The sequence below is a fragment of the Pelodiscus sinensis genome, chromosome 8 (genome assembly GCF_049634645.1).
Source record: "Pelodiscus sinensis isolate JC-2024 chromosome 8, ASM4963464v1, whole genome shotgun sequence".
In the NCBI taxonomy this organism is placed as follows: Eukaryota; Metazoa; Chordata; order Testudines; family Trionychidae; genus Pelodiscus; species Pelodiscus sinensis.
The window spans coordinates 17698628-17716116 of NC_134718.1; the positions used below are offsets into that span (position 1 = coordinate 17698628).

The 17489-nt window shown below is 43.7% G+C and overlaps 1 protein-coding gene across 4 annotated transcripts in view; it reads right to left on the minus strand.

The window, feature by feature from the left end:
• Positions 1 to 17489, minus strand: part of PARG (poly(ADP-ribose) glycohydrolase) — a 139932-nt gene that overhangs the window by 56136 nt on the left and 66307 nt on the right. For all 4 annotated transcript variants that reach the window (XM_025189658.2, XM_014578622.3, XM_006112396.4 and 1 more), the window contains exon 9: positions 11419 to 11576. In XM_025189658.2, coding sequence (XP_025045443.2) covers positions 11419 to 11576 — 158 coding nt within the window. The remainder of the gene's footprint in view (positions 1 to 11418; positions 11577 to 17489) is intronic.

A 17489-nucleotide genomic window follows, 5' to 3' on the forward strand; every position in this document is an offset into this window, starting at 1 on the left:
GCCTCAAAGAGAATATACAAACAATATTTCAACCATTTAACCTCACAGGCAATTTCTTCTCTTATTTACTGTAAACTATTAACAGTCACAGGTGTAAAATAATGTCAACAAAACTTAGACAAAACCAGAGCACTGAACCACCTGATACTTAATTAGAAATTTACCTTTAAAACAGAGTTTTTCCACTGAGGTCTGTATGAACATACACATGTGCAGCAATGCATTTTTGTTGAGCAATCCAGTTGAAACACTGAGCTCCCTTACCATACCCATAAACACAAGACGTTACTCATTTCTAGGTGTTTACACCCACGATGGGTAAGCAAACTGAAGCAAAGAAAATAATGGAAACTTATCTTTTTTCAAAGTTACTGTGCATCTTTTTAACTCTTAAGAAATTGAATGTACACTAAGGAGCAAGTCTTACTCTTTCTGAAATTAAAGGGAACTGTGGGAGCTCAATAACAGAAGATTAGATGATAGTTCAACAGTTAGGCACCTGAAAACTGAGGATTTCAAAAAGCGAAGTTACTCGCCTTTGGTGCAGTAACTGTCGTTCTTCAAGGTGGTGTCCCCGCCGGTGCTCCACTACGGGTGCCGGGCTTGCCCCGGCGCCACAGATGGAAGCTTGTGATGAGCAGTGTTTGGCCGGACCACGCATGTGCTGCGGGCTCACTGCTTTCATGATCTTTTCTGTCTCGCACGGTCCAGCCCCCCGCCAGTTCCTCGAGACCGTCTTGGAGTCTGTAAGAGACAAGAGCAGAGAGAGAAAGAGAGGACTCCAAAGCGGGGAAGAGGGCGGGTAGTGGAGCACCCGTGGGGACACCACCTTGAAGAACGACAGTTACCGCACCGAAGGTGAGTAACTTCACTTTCTTCTTCGGGGATGCCCCCGCGGGTGCTTCACTATGGGTGACTGCGTAGCAGTAGTCGCCAGAATGGAAGGAGGGCAAGGAGTCCCTATTTATCCGCTGTGGAGAGCACCGCAGTTGCCACTGCCCCATCTGAACGAGTGCCTAGAGAAATAGAATAGTGTTTGGCGAGGTCTCATGTGAGGACCACGTCGCCATCCTGTAGATGTCCTTCAGAGATACCCCTCTATGAAACACTGTAGATGTGGCCATGGCTCTAGTGGAGTGGGCACGTGGTTGGGATGGAAGGGGTAAGCTTTTCGCTGCATACAATTGCGTTATGCAAGAGGTTATGAGATTGCAATCCTCTGGGAAGGTAGGCGTTGACCCTTTGATTTCTGTGCCAAGGAGCTGAATAAGTGGTCCGTACGCCTGAAAGGTTTAGTGTGATCTATGTAGAATGCTAAGGCCCTGTGGGTGTCCAAGGAGTGTAGGGCCACTTCTCGTGGTGAGGCATAGGGCTTCGGGAAAAAGGTTGGCAGGATTACTGGTTCACTGACATGGAAATGGGAGACAATTTTGGGTATGAATCTTGGGTGTAGTCTCAAGACTACTCCGTCCTTACGGAAAATTGTACATGGTGGCGTGGCCATCATGGCGGAAAGCTCGCTCACTCTGCGTGCCAATTTTATGGCAAGCAGGAAAACGGTTTTCAAACTGAAGAAATGCAAGGACACATTCACCAGAGGCTCAAACGGCAGCCTCATTAGGGCATCGAGGACTACATCCAGGCTCCACACCGATGGGACTGGGTCGTGCGGTGGGACCATACTGGTAAGGTCCTTGAGAAATCTCTTAGTAGTAGGATGGGTGAAGACAGAAACACCATCTGTTGGTGATGTGAATGCTGATAATGCTGTGAAATACACCTTGATGGAGGCTAATGTGAGGCCTTTGTCCTTTAGGTGCAACGCGTAGTCCAGTATAGAGGGGATCGACGGACGTGTCGGATCATGGTGGTTCGAGGTACACCAGGAGGAGAATCTGCGCCACTTGTGAAGGTAAGTTTTTCTCGTGGTTTGTCGTCTACTGTGTACTAGGACGTGTTGGACTGGAACGGAGCAGAGGGATTCGAATGGAGTCAGCCAGTTAGGAACTATGCTGTTAGGTTCAGCATTTGTATCTGGAGGTGTTTCAGGCGTCCTCGGTCTTGTGTGAGGAGATTGTGGAGAGGTGGAAGGCGGATTGGTGTCCGCACAGAGAGACAGTGGAGAAAGGGAAACCAGAATGGTGTCCTCCAGGGATGTAAGGCCTAGGCCCGCCCTGGTGCAGTACTTGCGGCATTTTATATTGGCGGCAGTTGCAAAGAGGTCCACTCGGGGAGTACCCCAACGTTGGAAGATCTCACGTGGGACGCCATCGTGCATTTCCCATTCATGCTTCGCATGGAAGTGTCTGCTCAGGAAATATGCCGTCACGTTAGTGGTACCAGGTAAGTAGGATGCCGTAGGTGTTATTCCGTGGCAAATGCACCAGTTCCAAAAGCAGATGGCTTCTGTGCATAGGGAATGGGAGCGAGTGCCGCCTTGGTGATTCATGTAATACATGGCTGTGATGTTGTCTGTGAGTATCCTCACCGTGGTGTTTCGAATGTCGATGAGGAAGGATTTGTATGTGTTGAAAAGGGCGCGTAGCTCTACAAGGTTTATGTGTAGCTGTGCTTCTTGTGGGGACCATTGGCCTTGGACTGAGAGGGAGCCCATGTGAGCCCCCCAGCATAGTTGGGAGGCATCCGTTGTGATTTGGTGGAGTGGCTGCTGCCGATGGAAAGGTATACCTGACGGCAGGTTTCTGTGGCTGGTCCACCATAGGAGTGATTGGAGAACGGCAGGTGGCGGCGTTACCGACCTGTGGAGATCGTATCTGGTGTGGTCGTATACGAGAGTCAGCCAGTACAGAAGGGTGCGCAGATGTAGTCTGGCGTATTTCACCACGTATGTTGTGGCAGCCATATGGCCCATCAATCTGAGGCACGTGAGCGGAACAGTAGGACTGACGGTGATGGTGTAAATGAGGTCTTGGATGGCTTGAAACCTCTGTAAGGGTAGGAACGCTCTGCTGGCAAGTGAGTCCAGGTGGGCCCCAATGAACTCGATGTTCTGAGTGGGGCACAAAATGGACTTTTGCTCGTTGAGGAAGAGTCCGAGCGATTGAAAGACTTGCCCTCGTGAGGTGAACCATCTGGGAAACGTCGTGTGCAGAAGGGCCCTTGAGTAGGCAATCGTCCAGGTAAGGGAAGATGAGTACCCCTTGGCGCCAGAGGAAGACCGTGACCATGGATAGAACCTTTGAAAACACCCTGGGGGCTGACGATAGCCCGAAGGGGAGGACCTTGTATTGGAAGTGGTACTTTGCCACAGCGAAGCATAAGAACCTCCTGTGAGCTGGAGGGACAGGGACGTGGAAATAGGCATCCTGGAGGTCAAGGGCGGCAAACCAGTCCTGTGGATCTAACGCAGGGATTATGGCAGCTAAAGTCGTCATTTTGAATCGTCGTTTCTTGAGATATTTGTTCAAACGGCAGAGATCTAGGATGGGGAGCCAACCTCCAGACCTCTTCTGGGTGAGGAAATAATGTGAATAAAAGCCCCTGTTCCTGAAATCCTTTGGGACTGGTTCTATGGCACCCAGAGAAAGAAGATCAACTACTAGTCGGAGGAGGGTCTCGTGAGAGGGGTGCCTGAAGAGGACCTGGGAGGTCGACAAATGCTTTTGATGTCGACCACGGAACGTCCAGACTACCGCACTGAGCTGACAAACAGCTGATGTACTCATGTAAATTTAAATGAAGCGGCGATTATTTAAATTGCCGCTTCATTTTCCTATGCCGGGCAGTCTAATCTACATGCCTCTGTCGCCAGAGGCATGTAGTCTAGACGTACCCTAACAGAAGAACCAAGAACAGGACCCAGAACTCAGTTTTTATGCTTCAAGTATTAAACCAAATTCCCATTATCCAATTAAAGTTTTCTCTACTGATCATGCTAAGAATATAAGACTTTTGAATCTGCAATGTATACATTTTATAGCAAATTCACATGTATATGTGTAAGTTATACAGAAAAGTACATATTTAAAATTAAACATTTCCATCCACAGTAAATATTAACAGAATACACAGTTACAATCCTAATAGGAAAAAAATACTTAAACAATATTCAGTTCTTTGCAATGAAATGTTTATGATTAGAAGGTAACTGGAGCCACATTTTATATAAACAATATATATTCCTATTCCCTAACCAGATCACCTCAAATACACTGGATAATTTACTCCACAGAGAATACTCAGTGCTACGAAATTGATGTTGTTTATGGTAAGACACAATTGCATTATTGCTAAATCAGATTTCAGTTCCCTTGTATAAGTGTCTGTACAGTTTGTCCATTTCCTTTCCTATATTTAAAAAATCCATAAAAGATGCATATATCTTAACTAGTGTAAATTTTTTTCCTATTTCCATTCACTAAAATAATTAGCTTAAAGATCTTGCTTGACAAGGCTAGATTTAAATTTAGGATACATATTGGTAGTGTCAGAAGGGCCAGAATAATATTTTGTGGGCCTGGTGCCAAACATATTTGTGGGCCCAATGTAGTCATTATTGGCCCCTTCCAAGTTGTTATTGTGGGCCTAGCATGACAGTTCTATAGTATACCCGGTATCGAGTCTCACAGGCATTTTTCATTTTAATCACACATCTCTATGAGATTGTATGTACTGCTCTATACAGCTTCCTCAGCCTTCAGTTCTCTCACTGAGCTGTACACCTATGTAAGTTTACCAGTGTCCACAATGAGCACAAATGTCACAGTGATCGGGGGAAATCCCCACAGATTTATCTCCTTCCTTATCCATACATTCAACAGCTATGTCTTCGGTCACTGTATGTGGTTCTGGTTTCAGCTCAATAAAGTTTCACAGTCATCAGCTACCTGATTAATTCTGCCAAATCCCTACCCCAGCACCCAGTAAAGTGGGACAATTTTCAGTTTGTGTGATGGGAGGATATTTGGATTCATAACTGTAAGACTGTCCCACATAATGAGGAAAAGTTGAGGTGCTTTTTGTTCTTTTGTTCCACTCCTTGTTTCTGTGGGGAAACCATCAATGCAATATTAACGTCTTTGAAGAAAACTGAAAAACAACAACAAAACCCTAGTAATGGTGGTTGAAAATGGCAACTCCATTCCCAGTTAGAACTAGGCAGATGCCAGCATTTTTTGCTCAATTTTATCCCACTGTATTGCAGAAAAAGTAGATAAGCATTTGATTTTAGAGAAATGAATTGGCAGCAGCCCAAATTAAACTTGAACAATCCTGTTCAAATCTGGAAGGCAGATGTTAGATTCCCTGTCTAAATTTTAGGCAAAGCTGGAAAGGAAAAGCCCATTTCTGCTTACATGGCTGTGGAAATAGAGTAGAACCCTCTTGTGTGCTTGGTATAGTACCTAAAGCTGCCCAGGCCCTCTAGCAGAGCCTTCCTTCCCTTATTTATCATGTTAACCTCTCCTGGTGGGGTACACACATACACTCTTGCTAGACTTCAGACAGAGGTGCACTGTCCACTGAATTCCTTCTTTAGGGACAGCAAACTGAGGTCACTAGCATCCCTAATCCAATCTGGGAAAAGCTTCTGAATGTTCAATCTGGGCCAAAGCTGACTACTCTCCTGCGCACAGCTTCCTCACTCACAGCACCTCCTCCTTCCAGCAGCCCATTCACAGAAAACTGTTGCACACCCGCTCACAGCTTTCCTCTCTCCCTCCTCCCCTTTTCCTGTTAGTGGTCAAGGGAATGCTGGGAAATGTAGTCCCTTCCCTGGTCCAGTGCCAACCCGCTAGGCAGGGAGCTGGCCAAGGAAGTACAGCTGCCAGTAGGGAAGTAAGCAACTAGTCAACTACCCGATAAGCATAAGCTTATTGGACTGTTGAGTAATCACTCGACTAGTCACTTCCTCCCACTTGCTGCCTCTATCAGGGAGAGACAGCGGGGTGGTGGGGGGGGAGGGTGGGGAAGAGAACAGGAGCTGGTGCTGGGGGGGCAGGAGAGGGAGACGTGTCATTTCAAAGGCAAAGGTGCAGGACCGGGGACCTAAGTGGCTCTTGTACATTTCAAAGGCAGAGGCACAGTGGAATAGCGAACACCCCCCTTATTGACTAATCAAGTAGTCGATGGAAACTCCATTGACTACTCGATTAGTTGATTAATCAAAATTTAGCATTCTTAGCTCCCACGGTACCTTATGCTCCCCATCATGCCCTGCAGACTCCCACGGTACAGCGCAGTGCTGAGGGAGAGAAATGGGGTCTTTATGAGCTTAGGCCTGGTACTGGGAACAACTGGCCCAATGGTAAATCTGCCACTGTCAATATTTTATATTGTCAACACTACAGAAGTGCATCATAGTTTAGACATCTTTTATATAGCCTCATTTTACCCTCTAACTTGTGTGTCATAATATCTCTAGGTTTACACTGCTATGTGTACTGCTTTCAAATATGAAACTGACCCCAGTGATCTGAGCCATCCCTGTTAATAATTGGGAGCACTTTTAGGCTATGTCTACACTGGCAGGTTCTTGCGCAAGAACACATCCACACTGCCATGTGCTTTTGTGCAAGAGCATCCAAGGCAGGGTGGACGCTCTCTTGCACAAGAAAGCTCGGATGGCCATTTTAGCCATAGGGCTTTCTTGTGCAAGAAACCTCTGCCGCGCATCCATACTGCCCTCTTGCGCAAGAGGGCTTATACTTATTAGAAAAGAGCGTAGCTCTTGCACAAGAAGCCCTCTCTTCCGACGCCGTACTGTAAATCTTCTTGCGCAAGAGCGGGAGGACAGTGTGGACGCTCCATGGGTTCTTGCTCAAGAACGGCCATTCTTGCGCAAGAATCTGCCAGTGTAGACATAGCCTTAATGTGCTTAGTCTCTTGTTAAAGGAAATTAAAGGAGCTACTGTAACAGCATACCATAACTATAAGTCAATAGTTGCTGACAGATAAGAGCTGCATAAGTAAAGTACATGAGCTCTTGATAAGCCACTGAACTCCTCTTACAATTAACTGGAAAAGGGAATTGAGAAAAAAGTGTATTGTACCCCTATAACCTGACAAACTATTATATATGGCCAGTTTTTAAATAAAATCAATAGCTTCCAAGTTTAGGCATTTAAAAAGTAAGTTTGATAACTCATTAAAAAGAACAGACCAACTCAACAGCATCACAATCCATACAAGCCTTCGTGTCAGAGACCATTCTCATTAGCAATCCTCACACAAAATTAGTGACATTAAGAACAAAGGTACAGCCATAAATATTTTATTTCTTTATTTTACGAGGCAGTGAAGATGAATATTATATTCCTCAGAATGTGCTAGGATTGATAAGCCCCTGACACAAATCAGCATTTTTTTCTTTTCACAGAACAGATAGACCATAATACAGAAGTTTAAATTTCTTCAACTTCAGGGGGTAGTTGAGTTAGTCTGTTACAGGAAAAAAAAAAAAACACAATAAATGGTCTGGTAGTACTTTATAGACTAACAAAACATGTAGATGGTATCATGAGCTTTTGTGGGCACAGCCCACTTCTTCAGATGACCAGAGTTATGAGTAAGGGGTATGAAAACTCAAAATAAATAGGAGTGGGGAAGGGGGGGGGGGGGGGGAGAGAGAGAGAGGAAAAAAAGGAAAAAGGAAGGGGAGAGAGAGACAGGGCATCATTAAGTATCTGGAGAATGGGTACTTGAACCTAAGCAGATCAAAGTAAAGCATCTATTTATTTACTTTGATCTGCTTAGGTTCAAGAACCCATTCTCCAGATACTTAATGATGCCCTGTCTCACACACCCCTTCCTTCCTCTCCCTTCCCCTCTTCTATTTATTTTCATTTTTCATATCCCCTACTCATAACTCTGGTCATCTGAAGAAGTGGGCTGTGCCCACAAAAGCTCATGATCCCATCTACATGTTTTGTTGGTCTGGTAGTACTTTATAGACTATTTGTTGTTTTTAACCCCAACAACATGCCTCAACTATGTTCTGGAAGGATGACCTTAGAGTTCAACAATGCAGCTCATTCTCTAAGCACAGCCACCACCTGACCTACCTGCAGAATTCATCAAGAAGGGTGTCGCACAGGAACACATTTAATAACTATTTTGTGATGGAAATAGCATTCTATGAGAGCTGGATCGACATTTCAACCACAATACCTACATTTCATGACTGAATTAGAGAGACAGACAGAAAAGTTAAATGTGCATTTTCTGCATGTCAACTTTGTCCCCCCCCCCCCTCCCTTCTATAATATTGCTGACAGTATTGTATTAGGAAGAAGTGCAATTAGAATTCTAAGGCAACATTTTAGCACTCTAAATCTGTCTCTAACAGTTTTAATTTTGGAGACAAAAATATTAATTGCTTTTTATCAGTTATACTTCTAATTTATATATTATGCTATTAATGTCTTTAAAAAGACACATCCTTGCCAGTTTTTAAAGGGATGTGTTTAATCACATTGACAAGTATCGTATTACTTAATGGTTTCTAAGTTTGCAGGGGGAAGAACAATCTAAATCTGCATGGAAATGTTGCAATTTACTACAAAGTTAAGCACTACAAAGTCAAAGATGCACTGATGCTATATATATATGTATATATATATTTTAGGTGTCAACAGCATGAGTTGGGTTAGAAAGGGCAAAGTGTAAAATGGCTTCTGTTATGCTGACATGTAAGTGTTCTCCCTTCCAGGTGACGATAAAGTCGTCAGCCTGCAGAAAACACTCAGGAAACTTGCATTCATCAGCACATTAACAAGCAGTGTCACAAGTGAGATGGTTTCGGGAAATAAAACAAACGGCATGTTCTCGTACCAAATATGGCATGTTTGATAAACCAGATTGATGGTCTTGTCAAATCACAGTAGGTAAACAGTGACAATTTTTATTTAATACATACATACGAAGTATACCATTCATTTCATTTTATTTCCTGAAATGGCCAAGCCCTGTAGTAGAAAAGAGGAGATATTTTCTGACAGAAAATTTAAAGTGCTTTAAATTAGACTAAAGACCATCTCTGGCTTAATCCTGTATGAAGTACAAATTTTAAATGTGTTTAAAATAAACAGAGATTAAAAGAGACATGGTTGGTTCTGCAATTTGACATAAAAGCCAAATCTGCACAACTACGAAGGTACAGATCATCTTTACTTTGAAACAACATTTTAACAGTATGGAATGGATATTATGGAGGTCAAAGCACCATCACCTTCCATAGACTCTAGTGAAATACTTTGATCTGTTTAGTCTTCTATCAGGCCCTAACTTTACAGGATTGAAAATATCTGTATTTGGCTATGGACTTTTCTGCAATCATCACTGAGCACATGCACATCTTGCTGGAATAATACAATAAATCAATACAAAATATTAGGAACATGACTGCTATATGAAATTAAAGACATTTGACTAAGAAATTACTTATGCATATGTATCTTTTACCTAAACAATATGTAGTATGTATGTTAGGAAAGCAGAAAATAAGTTTAATTATGGAATAACGATTTGTTAAAGAAATAAATCACAAAAATGCAATACTATGCAGTTATTCTGCTTCATGAAAGTAGTATAGTAGATGAATTTCTACAGGCAATAAACTAAGTAATTCTTTCAGTTATACAGAAGATAACATGTAGCAGTTTCCACATAATTTAAGTCTAGATGCCATAGCATATTGCTGTGGGGAAGCAGGGTTGCTACAGCAAAACAACTTCCAATATATTTTTCCCTATTAGGCTCTGCTCACCCTGGGGCTTCCACAGCTCCAATACCAAGGGACTGCTGGGAGGCCATTGTCTGAGGGCTGCTGCGGGTGGGCTGCAATGCTTCTCAGGCACCGATACAGTCATAGCTCCAGGATGCCAGGGCTGCTATGGCTCCTCTCCCCGGGCTGCTGAACTGTTATTCCGGGATTGCCGCAGCTTCCCAGTTCCAGTGCTGCAGGGCTTGGGCCATCAGCCATGACTCCGCTCCCCAGGGCCACCAGGGCTCCATTCCTTGGAGCCGCCAAGGATTCTGCAGCTTTGCTATCCTGGGTTGCCAGAGCTGCAGTGGATCAATTGCTCTGGAGCCACCGGGGCTCCGCTCCTCAGGGCCACAGCTCTGTTGCCCCAGGGCTGCCATCGCCAACCCCATAGACACTCAGCCCTCTGGTCCAGGGGCTCTCTGGTTCAGCAATATCTGTGGTCCGATATTGCCAGATCAGAGCGTCCCAGACAAGAAAGGCTCAACCTGTAGCTGCAATACATTTGACCTTTCTGTAGACATGCTATTCACAGCACTGCCTGGAGTAAGAGTGAGACACAGCAAGTAATCCCATGTGGACTGGAGGGTTGCTAGTGCAATGGAGGAACAGCCCAACAACGTGTGGAGGATTGCATCCCCATGATTTTGCTATGTAACAAAATTGGTAGGGAAGGTGAGTGGTACCCATTCAGACAGTCTGATGTCAATTACACCAACACCAGTGGACAAAATTTGCTAAGGTTTACAAAAACCATAACAAAACATGTTCTTTGTAAAAACCAAAGGGACACTGATAACTCCTGAGAACAGACTGTTACATTTTTCAAGGACACTGTATGTTCTCTTCTTGTCTCCAACATACCACCACACCAGTAGCCTTGCAGGCAACATTCTACCCTATCTAAACAAAGGAACTGATTTGTTTTAGTGTGTTCTGAGTAGGTGATTTGAGAAAGTTTGATTTAACAAGTGGTAATAAAACAAGCATTAACAAATTTATAATGGTCAATGGAAAAAGAGTTTACCGAAAGTAAAAAAGGAGGAACAGGCAGACATCAGAGGCAAACAACATGGCATAGATCAGTATAATATTTAACAAAACATGTGAATTAAAAATCAGTGTAATTGTTTCAGTGCATGTTTGAGCCCATTGAGATGAGAATTCCACTGGGTTTAGTTAAAGGTGCAATTTTAACTGATTTAGCGAAACTAGTGCACAAAAGACTGGGTGGATACACCCAGTTAAAGCCAGACATATTTCAATTTCATTTACTTCCATGAAAAACAGGTTGAAGCTAAAAAGTAGTAAGGCACTTATTAAAAATAAGAAATGATACCGTGCTCTTACACAGCACTTTTCTTAAATTAATAAATGTTCATAAATGGAAAGAAGAGTGTCCACACAGGGGGTTGCACTCATTTAATTAAACCAATACAAGTTTGTGAACAGACATGGGTAGGTCAACCTTGGTATCAAGCATTAACTTTTTATCCATAAGAGGCCCATATTTCTCACTGATACTGTGATTAACTAATTTCCGGTTTTTTCTTTATAATTTTAGAGACAAGAAACCAACTGCTGAATTAGTGTTAATTGCCTTTTAATGATGCGAATGAAATAACAGGATACCCCCCTAAGTGACTACAATATTTTCCTTGAGGGTCATCTGCTCCATTTATTCAAGAATGTCATACCTGTTGAAGTTAATGTCTGGATAACTAGAATACTCAGACTTCATCTTGGCATTGCGTCGTGGAAAAGTGCAGAAAAAAGCATTGGCTAGAAAACTAGCAATCTGCTCCTGTGACATTGTGATGGAGTGATTCATCTTTTGTTTCAGTAAAGGTATTGGCTATGAGCAGGGAACAAACAGAGAGAGAGAGAGAGAGAGAGAGAAAATAATTAGTTTAGCCATTCAAAAAAAAAAAAAAAAAAACCCACACCACACCACCCACTACACAACCCACCAGGATTACAAAATTACATTTGCTAAATTAGAGCAAGAGTAATTTAGGGCCATTGGTTGGTCCTTAAATCAGCAGCACCATTAAAGTCAAGGGCTGTTCAGCTAAGATGATTGGGAACAAGCTTGTTTGACAAATAGCAGATTTGTAATCAACAACAATACAGCCAACAAAACACAACTTATCAGAAAAAAAACCCAGGCTCAATAGGTAAAAATAGATGGATTGTACAGGTTGGACCTCCCTGGTCCAGCACCCTTGGGACCTTGACCGGTGCCAGATGAGGGATTTTGCTGGACCGGGGAAGTCATTTTTGGACCCATGCCACTGGGGCCCCCAGCCCAGCCACTGGGGGTCCAGGTAGCTGCGCACACCGCCCGCCAGGGCTCCCTGAGCAGTACTGTGTGCTGGTCAGCAACACTCTGGTTCTCCCAACCGTGCTGGGCAGCCACACTCCAGGTCTCCCAACCATGCCAGGTAGCCCCACTGCCACACATTGGGTGGCCCCGCCGTCAGCTCCCTGCAGACTGTCTACTACTCTGCTGGCTCCACGGGGATCCTTGTTACTTGCCCTCCACTGGGCCTCTAGTCCTGCAACATCCATGCCATACCATGAATGTTTGCTGGATCAGAGCATCCTGGTTAAGAGAGTGTCTACCTGTGGTAATAACCGGGCAATCTTAAAGTCAAGTAAGATGTAATATTTGTTCTTTATTCCAGCAGCTGGATTCTAAAGTTATCCCTGGGATGCAAAGGTTCACTGGTGGTTCACTATTCTGTCTCAGCTATTCTTGTCAGGCCTGCCTTATTTTCTGTATCTCACACACTGGTGTCATGATTGTATCAAGGTTGTCATGTAAAATCTGTGTACCACCTGGCAACATAATGACACAATGCAATGTTTTGGGGACATGTAAGAGGCATATACAAAGGATTATAAATACGTTCCAGAATTAAGTTATTAAAATGTGTTTGGTAAGGAATTCTTAAAACGCAACTGTTCCAAAGGAATATGATTCTGCTTGATTGAATGTGTCCACAATGAAAAGTAGGCAAGATGTGACCAGAGACAAAGAAAAGCACATTTATGTGCAAGATAAAGCAAGGAGAGCAAGTGGAGAGAGCTGACTATTTAACAATCCCAATGGGAGATGAAGATTACACTCCAGAAACCCTTCCTAACTTCTAAAACAAGGTCAATGAACTTTGAAAAGATATAAGGGGAGAGAAAACGCTATTTTGGCATCCTTCACCTGAAGGGCAAAGGGACTGAACACTCTGAAATCTCTAAAGCATCCTGGCCAGAGATTCTGGTCACTCATGGTGGAATAGAGACTTGAGAAACACTTCTCTCAAAAAGAGAGTTTCAGTTTGTTGAATCGGGTTTAGTCTTAGAAGTCTATTTTTACTTCTGTTTGCTTGTAAACTTTCTTCCTTATTCCTTATACTTGGCACCATCTACTTCCATGCCCTTTTGTTAAATAAACTGCTTTACTTTTATTATAAAACCATTCAGACTCTTTAAAGGAACAACAAATTTAACATGTCTGAATGTCCACTGAGGAGACTGAACATTGCAGGGAGATGTCTTTGGAGAAGATGGGAAGTGTGTGGGGAAGTTTGTAAGCTGCAAAGATTCGGCCTGACAGAGTTCTGAAGAGTTTACTGGCAAGACTGACAATCTGGTGTGTCAGGCAGTTGTCACACTTCCTAGCAATAGCAAAACTCTCACCTGCTGAGGCTGAGAGGATTAATACTAACTCTTGATTCCGGGAACCTCAGGATATTGTCACAATGCTGTTGCCTGGTTTAAAGAAAATGTATGATTATAGTAATCACTCATTTACAGCTGTAAAATGAAGACAAATGTCAATTACTACAGAAGATGTAATTACTCAAAGATTTATTTTGACTTCATCTAATTTTGTGTTTTGGACATCTAGAAGACTGAATTAAAGAACTCTCAAGAACAAGCAACATGCACCATTATTATTATACATTTATTTTATGACTGGCTTATCAATTTGAAATGTTACTTCTTTCTCCCTGTCCTATAAAATATGTGCAGTACATAAACTAGAAATGTTGTCCCTTTATGATATGCCCAAGGAAGAGGATGTTGGATAAAAAGGAAGAGTTGGGAAGGAACTTAATTTTCTATTTTCTCTCCTGTGAGGAATGTAGTGGACTGGAGTGGTCACCCACTGACCCAGAGTGGGAGGTGCCCTCCCAGAGCCTTGGTGGGCCGCACCTGGCCAGTAACCAGGGAGCAGGGCCAGAAAGATAAAAGGCCTGCCAGAAAGGCCAGTGAACGAACCCCTGGCCACTGAAGGAGTAGCTGAGAGAAGCTTCCCCTGCACACTCACTGGAGGAGCAGGACCCAGGAGAAGCTGGCTTACAACTCCCAGACTGCCTGGATGGTCTGACATGGGCCTACGACACTGGGCAGGCTTAGAAGCTAGAGAGCAGGGCATGCCCGTCCCCCAGGCAGAGTCCCTTCAGAAAAATTGAAAATCCAACAGTTTACAAGTACTTACTTGTAAAAGGAGTGCTTGCTACAGCTAAGGCTGGTGCATGCTGCTCCAAGCACTGTCACCGCCAGTAAGAAGGAACTGAAGTGGGAGGGAAGGGGCATATAGGGTATAGCAGTACCCTATATAGTGCAGGATGCATGTGCCTCTCCAGGGGGTACTGGGAAACCCCACCCTCTATGGGTACTGCTGAGAGAAAAACTTCTGGCACCAGCGCATGTGGCAGGCACACACACCTAATGTTGAATGAACATGAGCAAGCACTCAAATAACTAAAATATCTTTACAAAGAATATTTTTGTTTCCCTGTCTATAAGGTCTAATCAGACCGCAGTAGGATTTGGGATGGTCTAAACATAAAACACTACAGCAGCATAGCTGCATCACTGTAGACACTACCTACTCTGACAAGAAGGATTCTTCCATCAAGTGTAAGTAATTCACCTCCCCGAGAGGCAATAGGGAGACTGACAGAAGAATTCTCTTGTTGTAGTGCTGTCTACATATGGACGTAGATCAGTTTAACACCACTAAAGAGTGTGGATTTGTCACAGCCCAGCCTATGTAGTTAAACTTACCTAATTTTCTAGCACAGTCCATGTCTTTTGAGTCTGCTCCCTATTCTGACAAGTCACTTGCTCATCAGAAATGGACATGAAATGACTGTGGAGATTGAAGACAGTCCCCCCTCCTTACCTGAACACCAAATATGGCCTTTAAAATCACGGGAGTAATGTTAACAGATGAACTAAGTATATTCTGTAAGTTTTCTCCTCCACAAAATGTTCTACAGTGGGAGAGAGCCTGATGGATGTCAACTACCCAGGGAAAAAACTTAAAAGGGGCTATAACAAAAGGAGACTCTCCTTTGTGGCACTTCCACGTGAGAGTTCTGCCAACAGATTAGCAGGGGGTCATACACTACAAAGAATCTTTAGGAACAAACATCTGGTATGTCTAAACAGAAGACACAGGGAGCGTCAATAATTTGAGCAGACATTCCCAACACAGATTTAATCTATCTAGTTTGGGTTTTGGAGCAACAAAAACATGGCAACAAACGCTTCAGCAAGAGTCTTATGAGCTCAAGACCCTTGGTAATTACTAGCCCTGAAAGTCTGCACTGAAGCTAGCTAGATTCAAGTTAGCTCATGTATGTCTACTTGAGCTGGCATCAGACTCTGTGGCTGCATACAAACAGATGCTTAATGGAAGCATCTCTGAAAACATATCTTCTTTCCCCTCCTCCCTGCAAGCAACACACTTACAGTTAGAATAGGCATGGACAATAACCTGGCTGCTGCCACTATATTTACCTTCACGGTCTCAAGTACAGGAGAAAGCAGCTCCTATTGGCCACAGAAGGTGGTTCCCAGCCAACAGGAGTAGTAGGACCACGTGCCAGGACTGGAGCAAAGGCTGCCCGCGGTGCTATTTTTAGTACCACAGTCCTGGTCCACACAGGCTGCCCTGGCTCCAGCTGGAGTAAAGCAGTAGCCTCGCAAGGCCCGTTCCGGTGAGGCTGCCCCAGCTTGAATGCGCCTCGTGTGGCTGCCGCTTGATTCCACTTGGAGCTGGGACCACCTGCGGGGACCCAGACCATGGTACAAAAATAGCACCATGGGCAGCCTCTGCTGCAGTGCCAACACCTAAAGAGCCTGATCACTGCCCACCCCGCAGCAACCTAGCCGGGCTCTGCGCAGCTCCTGCCGGCGCTCCAAAGCAGCCCAGAGGAGGAGGCAGTGCCACTGGACCAGGACACCGTGCAACAGAGGTGGTCCTATAGGGAGCGGGGGGAAGGAAGGTGGAAGAGAGAAGAGGAAAGGGCCGTGTGCCATCGGATGCTGGCCAGGTACCTTATGAGCCCTACTGGAGGCGAAGGGGGAGGAGACTGCTGCACTGTGGGAGGAGCAATGGCATGGTGTGGTGCTTCTTCCCGCAACCCGGTGTCCCCATCAAGTAGTGAAATGTCCAATAGGGCTTTCTGGGACATTTCACTACTTGATGGAGCACCAAGACAGAGTATTTAAATTCGGGACATTCCTGGAAAAATCGGGACAAATCGTCAGCATATCTGTGCAGGACAGCCACTTTACAAGTAGGGCTGTAGGAATCCAGAAGGCTTGAATGTGTAAAAGGAGAGAACCTGAATAAGCATATTGGAGCCACTGCTGAAAGTGACAGACAGAAGAGATTTACATAATTTCCTCCCTCTCTCTAAATTCTTCAGCAATAAGGAGCAGCAATAAGTGGGAGATGGTTATTTTTGCTTGTTTTGGAGGTACATCTCCTCTTGATAAGTAAACTTGCTGCAAAACAAGCATCCAGTTTCCACAGTACAGTTAGAAGTTTGTGCCAAGCTCAAAGGTAGACTATAGTATTTATATAAAAAACTAAGTTTTTAGTGGTCCCTGATAGTTATTTTATTGTCATTAAATTCTATACCATTCAGTGACCTTTCAACTAGAGTCACATCCATTTTTGCTTTGCATTTCTTCCTGCCCTATTTTCCTTTTTTCCCCTCCCTCTTTATACCTTTCCTCTTACCTTCAATGCACATTTCCCTCCTTGTATTAATTTTCAGTTCTCATTCTGCGTAACCTTCACTCTCAATCTCTTGCCCTTTCAGTCCATGACAGTGATCAGAAATTAAGTAGTTAATGCTGACATCTAAAGCAGCATGCTGAAGTGTTAAAGTCAATCACTTAATTAGATGAATGGGAGTGAGGGAGTTAACATTTCTCCAAGCTATTGTTTCAAGTTCTGTGCAAAATGATCCACATTTCCAATGTCTATTTTCTAACCAAGAGAAGCCAACTTTCCTCTTCCCCAGTGAAGGTTTGAATTGTGCAGGATGTGAACATGCCAGGGATGGGTGGGGGTCTGTCTCTGTCTCTCTCTCACACACACACACACACACACACACACACACACACACACACACACACTTCTGATTTAGCGTAAATATTCAGCATTAACTAGGAAATCCTGCTACAGCAGTATGTCTTGAAAAGATTTTGTTAAAAGAGGAGAAACTGCATATTGGCAAAATACAATGTGTTAGAATAAAAACTATTGAGACAACACCAGAGAAAGCAAACCCTGAGATGTATGAGCAGTCTCACTATTTTATTAGCAGATCTCATTATTTTTTAATGTCAGGACCGGGAACATTAGTTGAAACTATAGTAAAGAATAAAATTGTCAGACACATAGATGAACATAATTTGTTGGGGAAAGTCAACATAGTTTCTGGAAAGGGAAATCATA